This window comes from Sapajus apella, unplaced genomic scaffold (assembly GCF_009761245.1).
Source record: "Sapajus apella isolate SASKATOON/1434 unplaced genomic scaffold, GSC_monkey_1.0 scaffold56, whole genome shotgun sequence".
NCBI classification, from domain to species: domain Eukaryota; kingdom Metazoa; phylum Chordata; class Mammalia; order Primates; family Cebidae; genus Sapajus; species Sapajus apella.
The window spans coordinates 1,491,953-1,515,103 of record NW_022436996.1 but is presented as its reverse complement, the minus strand read 5'-3'; the positions used below and the strand labels follow the sequence as shown (position 1 = coordinate 1,515,103).

At 53.6% G+C, this 23,151-nt stretch overlaps 1 protein-coding gene across 2 annotated transcripts in view; it reads right to left on the bottom strand.

The window, feature by feature from the left end:
* PTPRN2 (protein tyrosine phosphatase receptor type N2) overlaps nucleotides 1-23,151 on the bottom strand; it is an 831,505-nt gene that overhangs the window by 92,620 nt on the left and 715,734 nt on the right. For both annotated transcript variants that reach the window (XM_032244877.1, XM_032244876.1), the window contains one exon: nucleotides 19,792-19,986. In XM_032244877.1, the coding sequence (XP_032100768.1) occupies nucleotides 19,792-19,986 (195 nt within the window). The remainder of the gene's footprint in view (nucleotides 1-19,791; nucleotides 19,987-23,151) is intronic.

Sequence of the window (23,151 nt, the reverse complement as noted above, 5' to 3'; positions counted from 1 at the left end):
GGGACAGGGCTGAGAGCTGCTGCCATTTCAGTCGGATTCCTGCCCGTGTCGTGGTGGTTTAGTCACCTGTCCCTTCAGTGCATCCTAGAAGAAGCTGGGGTGGCCTAGGTTCGGGGTCACAGTAGTTAGCTGGCCAAAGACCCTGTCCTCATGGGGCTCATTTCTTTCATTTTTATTTATCTATCTATTTATGTTTCGTTTTTGAGACAGAGTCTTACTCTGTTTCCCAAGCTGGAGTGCAGTGGTGCAACCTCGGCTCACTGCAACCTCCGCCTCCCGGGTTCAAGCGATTCTCCTGCCTCAGCCTCCAGGGTAGCTGGGACTACAGGCATGCACCACCATGTCAGGCTAATTTTTGTATTTTTAGTAGAGACGGGGTTTTACCACGTTGGCCAGGCTGGTCTCGGACCAGGTGATCCACTCTCCTCAGCCTCCCACAGTGCTGGGATTACAGGCGTGAGCCATCGCGCCCGGCCTCATTTCTTTAATTTCTTTAGCTGGAGGGCAGGCCACGTACAAGTAGATAAACACAGCTTGAAAAAGTGATTTCAGACAACAGTGAGTGGTAAGAAGTTACCATGAGTCACAGAGCACAGCCTGGGTGTGGGGACGGGGTGTGCCTAGGATGGTCTTGAGGGGGGCCATGGGCAGAGTCCCCAGTGCAAAGGACCTGGGCAGGCCCTGAGTGGGGGTGGGGGTCCTACCGGGAAGGGCAGTGAAGGCTGGTGCCCTGGGCCGGCGGGCGTGGGCTTTCCAGGAGGAGGGAAGGTTGGGGCTGCAGGGAAGGAATGATGGTGAGGGCAGCAGTGCTGGGCAGAGCAGGGAGCTGTCGGCCTTCCAGGACTCAGCAGCTTATTTTAGGAGCCATGGGAAGCCTTCGAGAGGTTTAAGCCGAAGATGCTGGTGATGATGGTGCTTTTGAAAGAGCACCCTGGTTTGCAGATGGGGGTGGAGGATGCAAGTCAGGACTGCTGCAGCCAACCAGGGAAGAACAGGCAGTGGCCCTGGTGTGGGGAGCAGCGGTGCAGGTGGGCGGGGGAGAGAGCGGGGCGGGATGAGAGGCCGGCTGTAGGCAGAACTCTCCGGGACATGCCCTGGAGCTAGGATTCCGTCTGCTCATCCGACCTGCCCTTCCTCACACGCCTAAGACTCCCTCAACCCTTTAGCTTGCAAAATATTTTGTAATTGTTTAAACTCTTCATCTCCCACAGAACCACAGCAAGGAAAGACCCTCAGAGTTGATCTGAGAGACAAGGTCATTCACAGTCTTAAGTTACCTGAAGTTAAAAGTCTGTATGAAAATCTGAAAAATTCCAACAACTCTGGTATTTCCAACAGCCTTCATGATTTTGTTACATGGACAAGACATTCAGACATTTGATGGCACTATTTAGCTTCCATCGAAGGTAAGTTTGCTCAAAGGTCCATAGAAAATCAACAGCCATGGCTTATTCCCAAATATAAAATGCAAAAACAACCGAATCACCAACCTAACCTGGAATGCCTTGATGTGCTTGTCCATGATGAGGCGGTTCCTGAAACACAGACAAAGGGTGCACATCGGTGTGCGTGGCGCACGCAGGGCCGTGCCGCACAGCCATGGCGACCAGGCCGGCCCCGGCGGGGGAGTCATCCCCCATGGGTCAGGGGGCCATATGACCTCTTCAGACACCTGGGCTCCAGTTATTAAAGGACAGCTGCAATCACAAACTGCTTTCCCGACGACACAAAACGATGGTGTGAAAGATTCACGGACTGAACCAGGCTGTCCGGGGCTCCAGCCCACGAAATCTATTTCAAACAGAAACCGAGGAGGCAGCCTGAGAACCCAGAATTTCTAAGAGATGAAAACCTGCACATTCACACCGGACACGGTCTCCTGCCTGTTCTCCTTGGACGCCGTGTGTGGGAGGAGCCCAGAACATTCTAAAGAACCCGACGGGGCTCCAGGTCCCAGATGTTCTGACCAGCCAGCATGTCTCAAGCATGACTGTAAGTCCAGGACACACGTGCAGCTTTGCCACAGGCCCTAAAGGCCAGCTCTCCGGTCCCTTTCCCTGCATGTCCTTTCTGCTGTTCACAGCAACACAGGGCTCTGACCAGACAACGCCACACACATGTGTCAGCGCCATCATTCAGTGGGAGGAATTGTGAGGACAAAGAGGTAAGTGGCAGTGGCTTTAGGCATGCCCCACGAGCTAACTGTTTGCTCTTCATGGTGTCTGTAGGAAATAAGAATAAATAAAAGGTTCCTCTTCAAAGCTTTCCTCTTAGTTCATTATGAATAAATAACCGTTTCTTCAAAGGTTACTTTAAAGATGTTGCTAATAATCTTATAGGAGCTGTGAGTCATTATAAAGAAGTAAGTGTGTCCTGTGTTTTTAACTCTTATACTTTAACCTAGATACTCACCCTGACATGCCTGGACAAGTCCAGGCAAGTTTTAGGTCACAGCTTCTTCCCCATCCTTATTTGGAAATGTCATTGCTTCTCTAAGCGCGCCTCAAGTGACTTCCTCTTTCCCTTTGTTCTCCTCTGCCTTTACCTCTTTAGGAAAGTTTTAAGTTGTGAGCCAACGGGTGCAGCCGGGACTGCGAGGTCCAGTTCCAGTCGATGGAACCAGGACACAGCAGTAGGGTGGATGCGTTAGATATAAATGTCCCTGCCTCCTTTGTGCAGTGTCCTCTCATGGCAAGATGGCTAACAGGAGCACCCTGTCCGCAGAAAGTAAAGTTGCCTTGCTGAGAAAAGTTAAATTTATATTCGAGGGCTACTTCTTTTGTGGCACCGGGGGCTGAAAATTTACACGAAACAGTGTTTCTAACGTTGGACATCGCCTGGTACATCCTGCATGATCAGTAACCATTTGTTGGATGAATGCAGGGTACAGGCACCCACTGAATTTCATTGGGTGACCTGGGAGTGCCTCACAGTCTCCGATCCGAGGCCTCTTGTGGTCAAAGGCTGGAGCTGTGTGCCAGGCACCAGTCACCTTCACTCTGGAAGTGCAGGTGAGACACACTGAGTCACAGTGGTGCTGCCACGAAGGAGTTTTGGACAGACGGTGACCAGTGTTTCATGTGACGACTTTCATTACCGACAGCCACCACTCACCATCTAAAATCAAATGAACGATCAGAAGGGGAGAAGGGTAGATGGCTGGGACGTGAAACCAATGTTCATTTTTCTAGAATTTTCTCCTATGTTTTATTTTCTCAGCCTCAGCTCTTTTCTCTGGCTACCTTATAGACTCTCGCCCCCGCCAGGATATTTGGAACTATTGCATAATCCATCCCCAGAATGCATGAGCAGCTCTGGACCCTATAAAATATTCATTCACTTTCAAACATATTGCACCCTGCTGTCAAATGTAGACAAAGTCATATGAAGTATCAGGAAATCACTATTTTAATGGCAAATACTTCCCCAACCCTCTCTTTCCACTAAAACATTTTCTTCAAAATTATTTTCATAAGAAAGATTAACAATTTCAACATTAGTTGCTAATCCCCTTTCATTTAAAAGTCTGCTGATAAAATTCTTTGCTTGTCATTCAAATAGTAAGTAATAATTATAGATTTGAGGCTTCCATCTCTGGCTTCATTAATGGTAAATTGCATGGAAGTCTGAAGCAGAAGTCAGCTTTGATGCATCTCAAAATGCAATTTCCATAGCTTCCCTTGGCTATGTACAATTAATTACACAGTTAATAAGGGAAAGATGTTAGTGAAAGGAACAGTATTCATCAAGACCACCTGCCTTTACCAAATATCTTTTGTGTGTTTCTCTTCTTCTTGTAATTTTGGTCTACAGACAGTTAAAAAATAAACAATTGGCAGTGTGATAATTTTAACGCCAGTCTGCAGCTCCTTCAATTAAAACAAGCCTAATGAGAAATTAATTCAGTCTTATGATATTTCTACTGATTTCTGCTTTTCAGAAGTTTAAAATATCTATCCATGGCATTTCAAATTCCTGAAATGGCTATTTATCAAACACCAAGTTTACTGTCCAGGGTCTTCTTTGTACCAGGGTCTGTGGTCGTCACCTTTGTGGATAGACAGAAAATGCTGAAGAACTTGAGAAAGCGGGTGGAAGGTGCAGAGATAACACTCAATCATTCCAAACAGATTAAACTCCCCCGATTCTTTTCCCGTCTGTTTTAAACCTTTCTGCTTAGCAACAATTAAATCCTCTCATTCAATTTGGATAATCAAAGTTTAACTATAGAGAGTTTAACACAGAAACCAATGCTAACCTTTACAAAGAAAGTATCTTCTAAGGCTTAAATGAGAAGGATGAATCGGAATATTATAATCAGAAAAAGGAAGTTGGATAAAACTATATTTCTGTTTACTTTTTATAACTTATTTGAACAATATGAAAAAATGTATTTGCATATATTCATTCTACAACTTTTTTATGAATATAAATCAATACATGTCCCTTATTCAATGAGAAAAGAATTTGATTTCAGCTTCAAAGATAGCCCTTTGATATATGAAACATAGTTGAAGCCACGAGTTATTTAAAAGTTCCATTAGTGTGCAAAATTCAGCTGAAAAGCAACCTTGGATTCCAAACAGATCACAGCAAAAGAGGGTGTAAACGGAGGGAAACAGTTCCTGAAAATGCAACCTTTATGTAACCAAGCCCTGAAGAGGTCTCCTACCATGCTGGCAGATTCTAGGAGAAAAGCAGAATCTCTACAGTGGGCAGCAGCCCCTGTCATCCCGGTTCTGCCACAAGCAGTCACAGGTTGGGGCATCGGGGCGGCTGAGCAGCCACGTCCATCCACACCGGCCTGCAGCAGCCTGGGGGGGGTGGTTTCCCTCAGATCCCCTTTGGAAGCTGTTCTGTATCATAATTTCTATGCACTGTGTGGCAGCAGATCCATTTGTTTAAGTGGTCATGCACCCCCTGTCCCCACCCTGACGGTCACCTACAAAGCCCATATGGCCAAATGAGATGAGCAGATTCAGAGACCAGATTCCTCTGCTGGCACCGAGTGAGGAGAAGCAGCCAGAGGAGAGCGTTTTTACTCCACTGATGAGGACCGTGGTTCTAACAGGGAGACCTTTTGCAAGAAGGATGAGGAGGGGCGGCTGCCAGGCAACGCACAGGCAGTGTCTCCTGCTACAAAGCAGCAGGTCTTTTCTTAGCAGCGGCCGCCTCTACTCTGCGCCAGTGATGCACTCATTACAATTTTCTGATGAAGTTTTTAGGAAGAATAAAGGATCCCAGCAAGTGCTAGAAAGGTTACCTAGGACAGTGACGGAGACACCCATCTTTCCTCCCATATGCAGAGGAGAAGCACTGAATTCTGTAACACCTTATTTGAAAATATTCGCAGAAGTTCTAAAAGTGTTCGCCAGAAGTAGAATGTTTTGATGTTTCCCTTCCTAAAACCCACAGGCTTATGCGCTCGATCAGGAATAAAGAACAGGGGAGCCAAACACCTACAATGTGATGGCACCGAAAATGCCAGAAAGACGTGCTTGTGCGAGGCTTCATGTCCAGCTCTTCACCAGCCAAGCGTACTGACAAGGAGCGAAGCCGAGAGGGGCCCGTCTACCTCCTCTACCTTCCAGACCTGGTGAGCAGTGAAGTTTCTAAAATGCTGGTGAGGGGCAGAGAGCACTTAGGCTTCTGTGGACAACCACAGCTGCCACGTGCTGGCTGGTCACCGCTCCTCTACCAATTGCTTTGAAATGAGAAGTTTGAAGGAGAAGAGAACAGAGAGTTGACAGGTCAAACAGTGCTTTCACTTTTTGGGGTGAAGAGTCAGAGGTGAGACTGTCAGAGATATTTCACATCTTTTCCCAGCTCAGGGCCAGTCACATGGCATGGGGACAAAATTACACGCCCGCTGGCATTCCCAGGGTTAGCAGGGTGAGTTGGGTGTGGATGATCGGGGTCACTCTTGTTGTTGGGACTTCTCATCTGTCCCTCCCTGCGGCTGCCTCTGTCATCACTCTGCCACGTGGGCCACCTGGACTTCCCCAAGGCCACCAGCATTTGCTGTTGGGGCCCATTCCCTGCTCGCCTGCTGCTGACCTTGGCCAATCACACTCCCAGAGGCAGCACATTCTGGACACGGTGATCAATGCCTGCTTACAGAAAGGTGAGCGTGGAAGGCAGGTGGGATGTGAGCACTGCCTGTCTTTCACTCTAGACAGCCATTGGTAGAACGTCCTTCCTTTCCTCCTTCCTTCCATCTTTCTTTTCCTTCCTTTCTTCCTTCCTTCCCTCTTATCCTTCCCTCCTTTCCTTCCCTTCCTTTCCTTTCCTTCCTTCCTTCCTTCCTTCCTTCCTTCCTTCCTTCCTTCCTTCCTTCCTTCCTTCCTTCCTTCCTTCCTTTCCTTCCCCCTTCCTTCCCTCCCTCCCTCCTTCCCTACTTCTTTCTTTCTTTCCTTCCTTCCTTCCTCTTTTTCTTTTTCTTTTTTTCTTTCAGATGGAGTCTTGCTCTATCACCCAGGTTGGAGGGCAGTGGCATGATCTCGGCTCACTGCAACCTCCACCTCCTGGGTTCAAGTAATTCTCCTGCCTCAGCCTCCTGAGTAGCTGGGACTACAGGCATACGCCACCATATCTGGCTAATTTTTGCATGTTTAGTAGAGACGTGGTTTCACCATGTTGGCCAGGCTGGTCTCGAACTCCTGACCTCAAATGATCCAACTGCCTTGGCCTCCCAAAGTGCTGGGATAACAGGTGTGAGCCACTGTGCCCAGCTGTCTGTCTTTATTATGCAGAACATAGAGTTGGTTCTTGGAGGTGATTGTCAATGTGACATGAGGCGAAGCGTGGTGTGACCTCTGCACTGTTTTCCTTCACGTAACTTGCATGGCATGTGTGTTTCCAGTGATATGAAGGAGATAACCCAAAGCATCTTCCTCCACAGACAACTGGAATGCTGGAAAAATGGCACAGTCAGCCTTTCACAAAATTCAGGGAAATCCCCAGGAATCCAAGGTGAAGAAGAAAGTGAAACTGGAATGGAAGACATGAGGACTGAAGCTGCTCATTCCTGGGTGGAGGGCAGGTGACAGGATTCCCTACATCTAAAATCAGGGTCTCAGACTTTTCTGCCCATGCGGAGCCATCAGGGAAAACCCCACCCTGCAGGTGGAGAGCTGGGCCTGAGACCCCTACATTACACATGACCCACAATAACCACACCCTGAGTGAACGGATGTGCTCACACCACAGGAAGCTCGTCTGTCTCCCTATGGACTCAAAACGGGAAGATGCTTGAAACATGGTCCTCATCCAGAATTGAGGCTCAAAGTTACAATACATGAGTGATCTGGAACGTGAGGATTTCCTCTGACATGATTTCTATCTGACATGAAGATAGTCTTGGTTTAATGATAGCCTAGTGTGTCTGTCAAAAGCTTTCTTGAGGTTAATACTCTCAGAAAAGGGCCACACAAAACTAGAACTAAAGTCCCAGCAATGAGGAGCTTATAATCTGGATTTATAAAATCACCAGAAAACAAACTACCATGAACAAATCAGCAAACATCAAAGAACAGGTTTAGACCCATGAGAGCTTAATCAAAGTGTCAGAAACCATCACATAATGCATTGATTATGACTGAAAGTGTTAAAGTGGGAATCGGCAATGTAAGAAAAGAAGAACCCAACAGATCGATTTGAAAAGGAACAAAATTGAACTGCAGGTGAAAACCATACTCCTTAACATTATAACTACAATGGATGGATTGCAGGTTAGACACTGCTGAAGAGAATCACTGTATATTGGAAGACAGATCTGAGGAAATTCCCTGGAATGTAGGACAGAAGGATAAAGAGAGAAATAGAAAAGGGATTTAAGAGACATGGGAATAAGAAGGTCCAACTTATTTCTATTAGAGGGGAGAATGGAAGAGACTCAAATGTAAATAATATGTGGTTTATAACTTTCTATAATTGGCTGGAGATAGGAATTCTCAGATTCAGAAATCACAGTAAGTTTGGAGCTAAAATAAAAATTAAAGTAAGTCCTTACCAAGATAGAGCACAAGGAAACTCCAAAACAGTAAAGATACAGTGATCAGGAATGAGCTAGAGATGGCCCAGAAAGGAATGCCATCAGACATAGGGATCAGGAAGGAGCGAGGACCAGCCCACAAAGGAACCGCCATCAGACCAGCAACAAACAGTCTTCTCAAGCAGGGGACACCAGAGACGAGAGAACAGGGTTTCAAGGTAATAAAATAAAAGGAAATAGAACTTGACCCGTGGCTAATCTCTTATGCAAGTGCGAGGATCAAAGCCATCTTCAGACAAAGAGAAGGAAACTTTCCCAGTAAAAGACTGAAAGAAAGATATCCTTCAGAAAAAAGGCAATTTTATCCAAAGCAAAGAATTGAGGAATAAAAGGAATGGTGATGGGGGGAAAGGGAGAACCTCATAAAATGAGAGTCAGTCTGAACACAAGCTGAGAATGGAAGCTAGTAAAACAAACGGTTGATTTAGGGATGCAAAGAAAAGACTACTGAAAATACTGAGCAACAGCGTGTGCGTCAGAGGGAGGCAGCCGAGGCCTGTGTCTACGTTCCTGGGTGTGAGGAGGGCGGAGATGTGAACTCCAGGTCTGGTCAAGTCCAGCATGGCTACTAACTGCTGAACCAGCCCAGGGGAGAGGGAATAAAGAAAACCCCTTCATTCCCACAGAAGGCAGGAGAGGACGCTGCCACAAAACAAAACAAAACTCAGAAAACGCAGGGTACACGTCGGGGAAAGGATGAAAGTACACGGCTAAACCCTGAGTGATTGAGAGAAGAGCTTTTTTAAAGAGAAACTTAACTTTGGCAACGTGGTCATAACCATTTTATTTTCCATAACATTTAACTTCTAGCATGTCTAGTTCTGAGAATGTCACTGCAGTGCTGTTGCATGGGTTTCTAGGCAGCCACGTTCTGTGGAAGGGGAAGTCAGGCTCATGGGGTGTAACGCTGGCCCAGACGTCACACGGGGAAGCCAGGCTCTGGCTGTGGCTCCATGTTTTTACTGCAGCACCAAATCCTCCTGGCTTTCTGGGATCACTTTCCTCTTGCTCCAGAGAGAAAACACCAGTGACAAGTCAGGACCTGCTCAGTCCCTGGCTGGTGCATCCTACGTGTCCCCACCTTCTGCAAATGCACATAAATAAGTGAATGACTGACTGTTGGGGTTCAAGAAGCCACAGCAATCACACGTGGCGTCAAGCAGCACTCCACACGCGGACACACAGGGCTGCCGACGTCTGCTCGCGGTGCTCACCCAAGTCCAGGCTGAGCTCACCTTCTGCTCCTTCCCCTGCAAGCTCCAATCCTGTGACTAGCCTCTGCTTCCTGACGGAGCTGTGCGGCCTCCTTCTCTGAATGCCACCTGCCCAACACGGCTGTCTTTGCTGACCAAGACCTTGCCTCAAATGTCCACCTCGAGTCCCCCCTGCAGCCCCTCCCACAACCCCACCCCCAAACCTTTGAAGGACAGAGACAGGCTTTAGCTAACGAATGCAGCTTGGCGTGTGGCAGTGACTAGTGTTTCTCCAGCCATTCACCCCTTTTTGCCCCAAATTGACTGTGAGCCTCTTAGGAGCCAGGCTGACAGCCTCCTTCACACCCAGCACCCACACTGTCCTCTGCCCAGGGGCTGTGGGAGGGCGGGGGGGCACAGAGCCCACCTGATGCCAGCTTGTTTATGAACTGCTTGTGGAGCTACAGTTCAACGGAATTTTAGAAGCTGCATGCTACGACCTGTGTTAGCTTTACACATTTATGTGAACCATCAGATAATTCCAACCAGGCCCCGAGCTGCTGTCATTCAGCTTCTCCGACGCTGTCTATACACCTGTAGATGCAGGAGTCACCAGACCGGCCAGAAGAAGGCGGCCTCTGGTCTCACCTCCTCCCCTCGGGATTCTCTGGGAAGCTTCCATGCGTTCACAGCAGCCTGCGGATGTCCGCATCGCTGGGCGCTCAGAAAACGCTGCACGAATGGAGCGCTTTCCAGACCTGATGTTACACTCCAGCTTCAAGTGCTTCCTTTCACAACCATCAACTCGTGGACCTGTTAACTTTGGCCAGATTTAGTGTTTGGTTACCCAATTTAATTTGACAAATATGAGCTGGATGATTGATTGCACTTTTTCTATCGTGCCCTATCCACATGCTATAAGAAGGTCTTCTGAGCCAGGAAACAGCAAAAAAGCAGCTAAAAAGCTGGGCTGCAGGACAGTGGGTGGCACTGACCCACCCAGTCGCCCTGGCTGCCAACGGCCAAGCTGCATCACAGGGGGCTGCCCATGTCTCCTGCGGACTCTCTGGACCATCACCCACCACGTCTGGAGCCCCCAAATCCAATCACACAACCTAATGCTATTTTCAACTTACGATAGGTCTACTGGGACATAACCCACCGTCTGCCACCCTAAAGATGTGACAAACTCTTCCTCTGAGACTCAGCCATTGCCTCACTGGGGCCAGCGTGGCAGCAGGGACTAGTCAGATTTGGGTCACAGAATTTTTTCTTTAAACATTAAGTGCTCAAGGCAGAAAAGACAGCATATTGAAAACCTGGAGAGACTGAGAAAGAAAGCACTCACACGGTTCTAACACTTAAAGCAGCAAATCAGATTTAAAAAAATGAAATGTCAAATCACTCCCCCCCCACCAAACAGTAAGAGAACTCCACACCCTCATTAAAGGCAGACGGTGGAAGGACACTCTGCCTGTGTCACAGCCCAACCGTCCACAGAGCGTCGCGAGGGGCACCGTGGTGGATGTGGGGGGGCTGCAGGGGATGGCCATGACGGCCACTGACCAAGGCTGTGGGCACAGCTGCTGCCGGACGGGGCACACCCCCGGCCCAGGCATCCCAGGGAAATCCAGAACCAGTGGCTGTGACCACTTCCCCGCCACAACCCCTGTTCCTCACACAGCCGCTGCTGCCTCCAGGCTCCCTCTGTGCCCTTCCTTAGGTCCCCTGGCACACACACCCGCACCCACAGCAAAGGAGGGGGGGCAGGGGGCCAGGCTCCGGCCAGGAAGTATGAGCTGAGTTCTAGAAAGCGGTGGTTTCTACAGTGGCTCGCCAGCTTTTTCCATCAGGCCTTGAAGGTCCGTCACCAACTCACGCAGCAGTAGACGGGCTGTGGTGAGCAAGGGCCCAGGGCCCAGACACCGGACGGCCTCATAGTGCTCACCGCACACTCACCTCACCAGTGCGGGGGGACTGGAGCTACCCTGCGGGGCTGTGGATGGAAGAGCAGGGGCCTCTCATGCACGCCAGGCTACCAGAAAGTGCTGGAGTGGGTCAGGCATCCGTCCGCATCACGGGCTGCAAGGGGTCAGGCATTGTTCTCAGTCACAGGCTGGAGTGGGTCAGGCATCATCCTGGCCACGGGCTGCAGTGGGTCAGGCATTGTTCCCAGTCACTGGCTGGAGTGGGTCAGGCGTCATCCTGCTCACCGGCTGGAGTGGGTCAGGCGTCATCCTGGTCACCGGCTGGAGTGGATCAGGCGTCCGTCCCGGTCACCGGCTGGAGTGGGTCAGGTGTCTGTCCTGCTCACTGGCTGGAGTGGGTCAGGCGTCCGTCCCGGTTACGGGCTGGAGTGGGTCAGGCGTCCGTCCCGGTCACGGGCTGGAGCAGGTCAGGCATCATCCTGGTCACTGGCTGGAGTGGGTCAGGCGTCCGTCGCGGTCACGGGCTGGAGCGGGTCAGGCATCCTGGTCACTGGCTGGAGTGGGTCAGTCGTCCGTCCCGGTCACGGGCTGGAGTGGGTCAGGCATCCGTCCCGGTCACCAGCTGAACTGCGCCCTGGAATCCAGGTGTTGTGTCCCTAGACCCCTCCAGGTGACCCTGCAGCATAGCCTCATTTGCAGGGGTCCTTTCCAGAGGCAAAGTGGTTAAAATGAGGCCACTGGGGTGGGCCCCAGACCAATCTGAGTGGGGTCCTGAGAAGAAACAGCAGGACGTGCTCCCACCAAGTAAAGGCTCTGGGAGGATAAGGAAAAGATGTCACTTGCCAGCCATGGAGAGAGGCCCCAGGAGGAAGGCGCCCTGCCCACGCCCCCACTGCAGACTTCTGGCCTCTGGAGCTGCGAGGAAGGCATTGCCGTGGTTTCAGCTGTGCAGCTAAGGGACGTCGTCACAGCAGCCCCGGCAGGTCAGGGCAGGCTCCTGGGGGTCCACAGACCCCAAGCAGCCGGCATGCACGCCTCCCAGGGGCCCCCCTTCGTCCTTCATCAGTTAGAGCAGCACTCTCTGTTCTGAGCCACAGTCCTGATGCACAGCTCCCACCCGCAGGAAGCACGGGGGCCCAAGCCACCCAGCCGGCGCCTTCCCTCCTGCTGGCGCGCGTCAAGATGGCAGAGGACCTCTCAGAGGGCCTTCTCTTTCTTCTTGGTCTCCCTAAACTTCGCCCTAATTGTCGATATCACTGCGTCTCTCAGATGTGACTGTGGCTGTGATGACGGACACGGAGAAGAACAGCAGCAGAGCAGTTTCACAGCCACGTCCATTTCGTTTTTGTGGTTGGTGCTGCATGGACATGCCACGCCTGTACTCAGCAGGCGCTGGAAGCTGTTGGCCTTGCTGCCATGAGGAGTGATTCCAAAACCATCCTTGGAAGGAAGAATAAATGGCTCCCCAACATCAGAAAGTATCTCAGTCTCACGAATCTCAGAGAAATGGAAATGAAATCCACTCTGCTGTAGCCTTTCCCACTTACCAGAGGCAAAGCTCAAAGGTTCGCTAATACCCAAGGCTGGGAGACCTGGGACAGAGGTACCTTGTCTACGTCACTACGGAGACACCGTCTGGGCACAGATTATGGCAGGAAACGTGGCAATATCTATCAAAATAAACAATGAGCATCCTCGATGACTCAGGATCTGGCTTCTAAAAACTCACATTTCCCATGGTCTGTGTAGTCCGGAGCGGCAAAGGTCTGAATACTGCCTACACTGTCCTTACCAGGAAACAACACATTCTGTGCCCCCGGGACAGGAGAGCACACGGCTGCCGGGAGGCGGGGCCGGGCCGGACGCACTCACGCAGAGCCCTCTCCTGCGGGCAGCGTCGCGAGGAGCCACGGTTTATGCATCACATGACCGCAGTGGCACCAGCAGGCCCTGGGGAAGGGGCTGGCCCCGGAGTCAGGTGCGGGTGGCCCCTGCTGTGGTCGCTACCCCACAATGGTGTGGCGTGGCTGTACTGTCTTCATGAAGCACGTCCCAGGCCAAACGCCAGCCCCGGAGTGGCTTGCTGGGACAGTCTCTCCTCCCCTTGGGACATCGTGACAAAGGAAACCTTGAGTTTGGCATGTAGGTCACCGTAACGCTGCTTTTGAAGGTACGGGGCTTGAGGGCTGGAATCTGCTCTTGGTTTAGAGATTGGCAGAGGAAGGCCCTCCTTCCAGGGAAGAGAGCGGAGCCTGCACCCCCAAACCCCAAAGGAGCAGAACAAGGGATTCTGGTCTCGGCGGACTGAACGCCAGCTGCTTGCCAGGCACACAGTAGGCGCTGCCCCCGCGTGGCCTTGTGACGTGGTTTGGAGCTGCACCAGCCCATCGCGTGTTGAAGCGTAGCTCGGAATTGGAGGTGAAGCCTGTGTGATTCGGCTGGAGCACGGGCGGGTCTCACAGGTGGTCAGACCACCCGCCTGGCGCTGTCCTCACGGTACTGCGTAGTGCGTGGGCTCTCCTGAGACGGGCTGTTTAGAAGTGCCCCGCTCCCCGCCTGCTGTCTCGCTCCCGCACCTGCTGCGTGACGTCTGTTCCCATGCAGCCTCCAGACCCGAGCCGATTCAAGCTCTTTTCTTTAGGAATTACCCAGCCTCAGGGATCTCTGTACAGCCCTGTGAGAACGGCCTAACACGCCTGTCTAATTAACCTGGGTCTCCTGATTCCCAGCCCGTGTCCTCCCACCCAGGGGAGGCCTGTGTGCAGGGGAGGCTGGGTCCCCTGTGAGTCTCAGGTACAGAACAGAGTCCCAGGCACGTCACGCAGGAGCTGCCCTCGGGTGGCTGCGTGGACACGGGGGGCTCTGGGTCATCCCCTCAAGCAAGTTAGGGTGCGAGGGAGGATTCTCAGGTCCAAGCTGGGCCCAGAGGCCATGGCAGCCCCTGGGAGGTGGGACCCACTCAGCGTGCAGCAGACTTGGTGGACGTGTACATGGTTCTCAGAGGAGCTCCCCAAGCTCATAGGAGTGAGGCTGGCGTCTCGGGTCTTCGGAGCCGGTGCCCTGGCCCGAATGCTCCTCCTCTCCTGGCTCTGCCTCTTGTCCCAGTGTCCCTCTCCCCTGCTGGTTTAATGCAGTCTCAGGTCCCGTGTGGCGTGAAGGCTCCCCAAACCTGCCTACTGGAGAGGGATAGTCCCAGCTCCCCACAGGGCAGGGCGCACCCCCACCTGCCGCGCTGGGAAGAGGGGACTATGAGCCCTCCCACCTGCAGGCTGGGCCTCTGCCAGGCAGTCCTCAACCCTGAGAAACAGCTTCCCGGCAAAAATGGGCTCCTCCAAATGTGAGCCGTGAAGTAGGCAGCAACAGCCTGCTCATCTGAGAACACGGGCCCCATGGCGCTGACGAGTCCGCCCTGCAGCCTGGTTTACGCGTCAGGCCTCACCAGCACCCGAGCCAGGGCGAGAACGGCCAGCTCAGCTGCCTGCACAGCCCCAGAGTGAAATTCTCGGCAGCCCAGTGCCCTTCATCCTGGGAGAGTGGCCATCCGCGCCTACCAACCACGTGGGAACGACAGAACAGAACCTTCCAGAAATACAGGGCACTGGGTCTGAAGGCGGAGGCACTATGGCCAGGGAGCACCTGCCAAGGCCCCTGCGGTGGTGGCGTGGGGTGCAGGGGACCCCGGCCCCTTTCTGCTGCAGCTGGTGACTTACAGCATCGGGATGGGACACCCAGCATGGTTTAGAGAGACGCTCCTGGTTCAGTGACTTATCACTAAGAACAAAGAAGCCTGAAGCCAGACAAGTTCAAAAGTGAGAGACAGAGACCTCTCAGGGTGCACAGGCAGAGACACAATGGGCCCAGGGAAGACTCCAGGCAGGCCCCAGGGCTGAGGTCAGAGGCTGTGAGCCGCGCGAGTCTGCGGAGGCCGAAGCTGCTGCCTGCACCTGTGGGTCTCCCGCACAGACACGCATCACGCTTCCCACACTGTGGGAGCTCAGAAACCCCACGGGCAAATCTGTGGAAGGTGCAGCGCGGCCCCGCAGGCCGGTAGCTCCCCCCACTTCCTTGGTGAAATCCAGGAACTCTCCTGACTTCTGAGATGATGGGAAACCTTGGTCACTCCCTGAAGTGCTGAGACTTCCCACGTTTCACGTCTCCGCCACTGCGCTTGGCTTGATAGTTGTGACCTGTGAAATGGGCCTGTTCACAGCTCCTGTGCCTCAGGACGGTGGTTCTCTAGACGTGCTGTGTTTTCAACACTCACGAGGATGGATCTTTAAAAGCACTTACTCAGCACGACGTTCCCAAATTAAGGTCTCTATTCTTCAAGTCTGCAGGAGAAGCATTAAGCCATCTTTTCCTCAACATTCCCACTCTCAAAGAACGTGCTCCAGGCATTAAAGGCGGCACGGTGGCTTCGGCTGACTCAGGCGTAATTAGCGACATCGGCAGGCGACACCTTCTCCACCTCCTCGCTTGGAGACAGCCAGGCAGAAACGCCGCCCTTCTGAAAGCAAAGTGGTAGGAAACAGATCTTGAGAAAGTTCGACGATTCTTCACCTTACAAAAGGATGCGGCAGGATTTCTGGAGAAGCTGCGCCCCGCAGACAATGAAGATGCAGCCACTTTGATAACTGTCCTGTGAAGTCACCGGAATCACGTCCTGGCTTTTCAGAGCATCTCCGTGCCGCCTTTCGGCCGCTTCCATGGAAATGTGCTGGCGTCCTGACAGGAAGTCTCCCCTCCTGGCTCTCCTTCCTCCGAGTGCTCCATGCACACGCAGGTGAGCCTCGACTTACCTTCTCCCAGACAGTCTAAGGCAGGGGCACAGCCCCTTCCCTGTGCCTGGGAGGCCATTTCCAGGAACGGCTGACGTTCTGGGGTGGGTTTTCCCTGTGGATAACGCCCTTTCTCCTTAGTTCATGAGAAGAAAACTGGAAGTTTTAAAAGGACCTTTCTAAGAAAATGCAGGCAAAGCAACACAAAAACCAGGATCAAAGCCCAGAGGCCCAAACCCCAGCAAGCAAAGGCCCTGCAAGCTGCTTCTCCAGCCCGACTCCTTCCTCTGCAGCCCGGCGCACCTGCGGCACAGGCCGGCGAGGTCTCAGGAGGGCGGCATCTCAGATGCTCACCCGGTTTTCCCCTCACAGAAATCCCAGGGGAAAGGCACTGCCGTCGAGCCCGTCTCACAGCGGAGAAGACAGAGGTCGGAGGTTTGTTCTGGGACACGGCTCCCGCAACATCAAAGCGTCTCAGCTCTGACACCTGGCTGATGGAGCCCAGAATCTGTGCTCTGTGTCTAGACCCGGCCACCCGGTGTCACGGCAGAGTGGGGGACCCAGCAGCTGCCCTGGCGACCTGCCCACCTCTGCCCCTTCCCATCTGGCCTGGCATAGCCCCCTTCCTGGGGGACCCTGAGCCATGTGCTCTCCCCCTTGTTCCACCTGCTGGGACACCTTGACTAGGTAACTAAGTCTCTCCCTGCAGTCCTGAGACGCCGGCCTCTTCCTGGTGACACCCAGTGGCTGCACAGCCCGTATGTCCCACCATCGGGGCAAGCACCTGCAGCTTCCTGTTTCCAGGGAGGCCTCCTTCTCCCGTGTGACGGGCGCACCCTAGCCCGTCTCCTTTACAAGGGGTGTGTGTGCTCACCTCTCTGGAGGGAGTGCTCCTGTCTAGGGTTCTGTTACTCTGGGTCCCCAGCATGAAATCCCAGCCTCTGCACAGACAGCAGCCACGTGAGCTACAGTGGGTGGAGGGTCCCAGGGCGGGAGGGGGCTTTTGGGCCCAGAAGCCCTTCCTGTGGGGCCACAGCCAGGCCAGCCACGCCTGAGGGTCCGGGCTCCGGGGCAGTGTGCAGCCTCCACCCTCCCACACGTGTCCTTTCCACAGAAAGGCTATACTCTCGCTGCTGAGCCTGTCCCCCGAGATGGCGCGGCCGGCCCCTTCCACCTGCTGGGGCTCCTTGCGTCCAGCCCGGCCTCTGGATGTCATCAGCCGCTGATGTTTATTTCATCAGGTTGTGGGGTTCAGATGCCACGTTTTGCCCAATGTGCCCGGGAGTGGCGGCATGTCGGAAACAGCTGGCCCTTGGATTCACGGGGACTCAGTGGATTATCTGACCATCCTGCCATCCTCCGGGGAGGGGCAGCGAGGTCGCCGTGCTGGCCAACTGGTGGAAACGAGCCTTTGCACGTGGAAGGCTGAGCTGGGGAATCACCAGAGAACTGGCAGCCTTGCAGCTCTGGCGAGGTGGAAGGTTGGAGACTCTGGCGCGCTTCTGTAGCACCAGCCTGCGTGCGCTGTCTACAGCCTGTGTGTGCCAGGGAGGGTGGCAGCCAGCGTCCCTGAGATTGGCTGCAGCTTCCGAGCTTGAAAGGCCACTGTGTGAGTCCTGGGAAGAAAGCCACCTGGGGCTCACCTGTGCTGTGAGTCCACAGGCCTCTCTGCTCCTGTGCCACGGATGTTCCCACGAGGAGACCCCGTGGCTGAGCGGGCACGGAAACACGCTTGTGAAGTTAGCTCACAGGAAGGAAAATCAGAGCTGCAGAGTGAGAGAAGACACCGGGGTCCGAGGCCCACACCCGGTCCACTTGGCTGCTGGATTCCGCATGACGCCCGCCGCTCCCCATGTGCACCCCGACTCCCACCAGCACCCGCCAGCATCGTGGAACCAGGGAACTATCTCGGTAACATTCATTTTCGAAACGACGCTGGCTGATGAGGAAGATCCCGCCTCCCCGAGTTTACGATGTCTACGCATGGAGTCTAGGGGGTCGGTTGGACTCATGCTTGGTTTGAGTGTGTTTCTCGTTTCGGCCCTGCGGTTGTGGGCGGTGGTGAGGTGCGTGACAGACAGGCCCCCGTCACGGTCCGGGGCCCTCGATGGCCCTCCACAGCCCCCCAGCATCCAGCAGGGTGTCCTGAGTCAGGCGTTGCAGGGTTTCCGCCAGGTGCAGGCTGAGTCGGTCCTCACGGTTCAGGCATTCCGGCAGAAATGAACGCTCGTGCTCACTCTCAGAGCTGCCATTACATATGCGAATGCCACATACAATTCTCTGAGAAATACAGTATTTTCAGGCACCAATGGGGCTTGAGATGTCACCAAATTGTTGCTCAAGCACCTTGAAATGTGGAAATATCGGCACGCAATGGGAGCGCGCGCTAAGTGGCTGTCCCCTTGGCTGACCTGTCAGAGGAACGTCTCCGGCGGATGTGTTTGACCGCGATACCGAAGCTCATCTCTAATACGAACGCCGTCTCGGCTCCTTTTCTAAAAGGGACGAATGTCAAAATAGCCTAGGAAAAGTCAGCTCTAAAGTAACGGAACCACAATCCATCAAGGGAGGAGGTTCCGTCAGCGTCGATGACCGGCTTGCTGAATGCACTCCATGAGCTGTCACTCTCTGTCCCCATCACGCCCACAGGGAGAGCATTTCGGGAGGGTGGTCTGGCTTCGTGGGCTTGTCCCAGGGAACGATGGGAAAGGATGCGCCCTGTTTAGCTCCCTGATTGGGAAAGCCAAGCCTCTTGACTGTTTCGTCTCATTTTAAGTTATCCAGGGAGCAGGCTGCTGTGTTCCTCAGTTTCCCCAAACAGCTGGTCCAAGCGGGTCTAGAATTGTGTTTCCTGCCCGTTGTCAGAGCTGTCTGTCCCTGGAGTGTGAACCAGGCCGGGAGGTCCCGCCTCACCAGCAGCCTCCAGCCTTGATCTCCAAGCTCTGCGATGAGGCTTTTTAGTGAACACATGGTTTTCTGGCTTCTTATGGTCCAAATCCACCAGTCGATATTCTTGCTGACTCATCAGGCAAAAAAGTTTTAAAAGATGTAAGCCTTTAACAGCGACTTACAGGGTCCACCCTGGGACCTGGGAACTTAACGGTACAGCGAAGAACGTTTCCCTGACCTGTGAGTGCAGCCGCTGCTTAGGCCAAGCAGTGAAACGGGCTCTGCCCTTTCATCCCAACAGCACAGCCACGGCCACCAACCGGGCCACGCTTGCGGCCAGGAGACCCAGGAGGCAGCAGCAGGATGTGCTGAGCCATCAGCAGTTCTCGTAATAACACCCGGACTTTCCCTATGTAGGAAGTGGCCGTGCACAGCCACTCCACCTGTGGTTTCTCCAGCGAGGACCCTGGAAAAGGCGTGGAACTGCCTTACCATGAGCCTCTGTGCCGGCGCCACCAGGAAGCTTCCTGTGAAGAGCTGGGCACCCGCCCGCCTCCTCCTGCCTCGCTGCCACAGCGGTGACATTTATTTCCCGAAACGGTGCTGGCTGGGCTTGAGCAAGGAGACAGTGCTGCTTCCTTGTCAGAGGGCAAAAGGCGGCGCAGGCGGGCGCTAACAGACATGTATTCCACCACTGAAACCTAGCTGGTGCTCACTCTTACACGCCAGGGAGTGCGCGTGGGCTGCACGTTCCAGGTGGAGGCACGGCCAAGAGCTCAGGAAGAAATGTTCCTGTTTATCTAAATTAAGAGGACTCCCTGCAGAGCGAGCCCTGCCTGTCAGCCTCTGCCACAGGCATGGCGCAGCCACCATGGCCCCGTCCCCGAGGGTCAGGCGCAGACGCTGGGTGTTGTGGGCCGAGGAAGGGGGGAGCGCGGGGGAGGGCTTACCAGGATCATGTGGCCAGTGGTGATGTCCATGTTGGACTGCACAGGCTCCTCGGACCAGGACGAGGCGCTGCTGCGCGCAGAGGGGCTGGGCATCGGCCCGTCGCTGAACTGGGACGAGACGCTGCTGATGCGGGACGTGTGCGGGCCCTCGGGTCGCTCCGGTGGCCGCGTGGCCATGCGCTGGCGGCACAGCTCCTGCAGGACGGGGGAGGCAGAGCAGGGGGTTAGCGGCACTGGGGACGCCCAGCAGGCGGGGGGCCACGGTGCCCACGTGGCACCTGCCCCTTCTTGTGCTAAGATCTGAGGTTCAGGCAGGTGAGAGTTTACCCCTGGGGGGCCAACACAACAGGACGGTCAACGCACCCCAAAGCACCCCCCCAGCACGGCACCCTGAGAAGCCTTCAGGCTTGGGGAAGAAAGGAAATAACGGCCTTGCTCTCAAAACCAGAGAATACACACACACATACACACACATGCACACACATCACAGACACACACATCACACACACCACACACACATCACAGACACACACACCACAAACACACACCATACACACATACATACATCACAGATACACACATCACACACACACACACCACACACACATCACATATCACAGACATGCACACATACCACACACACATACACACACCACACACACAATCACAGACACACACATCACACATACACACACCACACACACCAGACACACACACACCACACATACATACATACATCACAAGCATACATCACAGATACACACATCATACACACACACCACACACACATCACAGACACACACACCACACACACCACAAACACACACCACACACACATAAATACATACATCACAAACATACATCACAGATACACATGACACACACACACCACACACACAACACACATCACAGACATGCACACACACCACACACACACACCACAAACATACATCACAGGCACACACACCACACACACATATACACACCACACACACAATCACAGACACGCCAGACACACCACAGACACACATCACACACACATCACACACAAACACATCTCACATATACACACCTCACAGACACATACCACACTCCATACACACACACACCTCACAGACACAGACACCCTACAGAAGTGTACACCACACATACCACACTCTATACACACACACCTCACACATCACAGACACACATACACATCACAGACACACATCAGACACACATACACATCACAGACACACATACACGTCACAGACACACATCACAGACACACATACGCATCACAGACACACATCACAGACACACATACACATCACAGACACACATACACATCACTGACACATCAGACACACATACACATCACAGACACACATACACGTCACAGACACACATCACAGACACACATACACATCACAGACACACATCACAGACACACATACACATCACAGACACACATACACATCACTGACACACATCAGACACACATACACATCACAGACACACATAAACATCACAGACACACATACACATCACAGACACACATACACATCACTGACACACATCACAGACACACATACACCCTACAGAAGCATACACCACACATACCATACTCCATATACACACACACCTCACACACACATCACAGACACACACTCTACAGAAGCGTACAGTACACATACCACACTCCATGCACACACACACACACACTCCTATAGATTCAAGAAAGCATCCACGGGATCCCCCTCTGCCATCAACATGGAATGTTCTGGAATAATGCCACAGCAGCCTTCACTGGTGGCTTCTCATTCTATTAGAATAAAGGCTGGAGGGAGGTTTGCACTGTGGACTGAGATACAGAAGCTGATGCCACAATCAGAATTTTTCAAGGAAAAAAAGTTACTCTGGTGTTTCTTTCTTTTTCCAAAGCAGTGTCCAGGAGCCCACGCAAGACAGGGCAGATGGAGCCACGTGGGGGATGGAGGGCATGGGGGAGAAGGAAGCCTGCGCTGCTGAGTGGGCGCCGAAGTCAGAGTTCCCAACGGGACACCTCCAGACAGCTTCTGTGGGATCACAGCAGAGTCTCCGATCTCTTTCCCCAAGCAATGCCCAACCACACGACACATGTGTGGGGTGGCATCCCCAGCACCCGGCACATGCCTGGGGGAATCATCCCCAGCACCCGACACATGCCTGGGTGGGGCATCCCCAGCACCCGACACGCGGAGCGAGGGCATCCCCAGCACCTGACACACATGTGGGGGGTATTCCCAGCACCCGACACGTGGGGGGGGCATCCCCAGCACCCGACACATGGGGGCGCATCCCCAGCACCCGACACATGCAGGGGGGCATCCTCAGCACCCAACACATGTGGGGGCACATCCCCAGCACCCAACACAAGCGGGGGCATCTCCAGCACCCGGCACACACGTGGGGGGCATCCCCAGCACCCGGCACACATGGGGGGCATCCCCAGCACCCGAAACATGGAGGAGAGCATCCCCAGCATTTGCAGGGCTGGGTGAGAGCCGTCTGCAGCCAGGACGTGGCCGCGCAGCCTTAGCTGCACAGGACACGCAGGGGCCACGCTGCTGCCGCTCACTTTCAGGGTGCAGCCCGGGTGCTCCCCCACGTCTGACCAACCGTGTTGAATTGAAAGTGTGCTAACCACTGTGGTAGGATATTTCACCCTTTTCCTGGTGAAAATATACCTGTACCCTGAGTCATCAAAATGAAATGATATCCAGAAACATTTGTAAGAGAATCAGAGCCCAACAGAAGTGGCAAAATGCATTCACGGGGAAAGAAAGGCTCTGAGGGGCCTCGTGGGCTGCTGCCTTGCTATCACTTTGGTGGCATCTGGGGGGGGGCAAACCACCCACTTGCCCCACCAGTGATGCATTAAAGGCCTCGCACCCGCCAAGGCAACGGCCAAAGACCAGGAAACACCCCATGCTTCCGTTCTCCTTTTGGCCTGGGTGGCCAGCTTCCTTGGCTTTAAAGACGTCTGCGAAGCCCGCTGACACCACACAGCCTAGAAAATGCCATTTCCCTCCACCGGGCTCTCCGGGATGAGCAGGTCATGCTCCCAGGCTCTCTGGTTCAGGCTCGTAGCGAGACACGGGTGCTGTGGGAAGGGGCCCTTCAGCCCCCACTCTCCATGAACCTGCAGCACCTGGAGAGCAGCTGGGGATGGGGAGGATGATGGCTGGGATGGTGGGGAAGACTGCAGGGGTGGGGAGGAGGACCGTGGGGGGTGGGGGAGGAGGACTGCAGGGGGACGAGGAGGAGGACTGTGAGGGACGGGGAGGAGGACCACGAGGGATGGGGAGGAGGACCACGAGGGACGGGGAGGAGGAC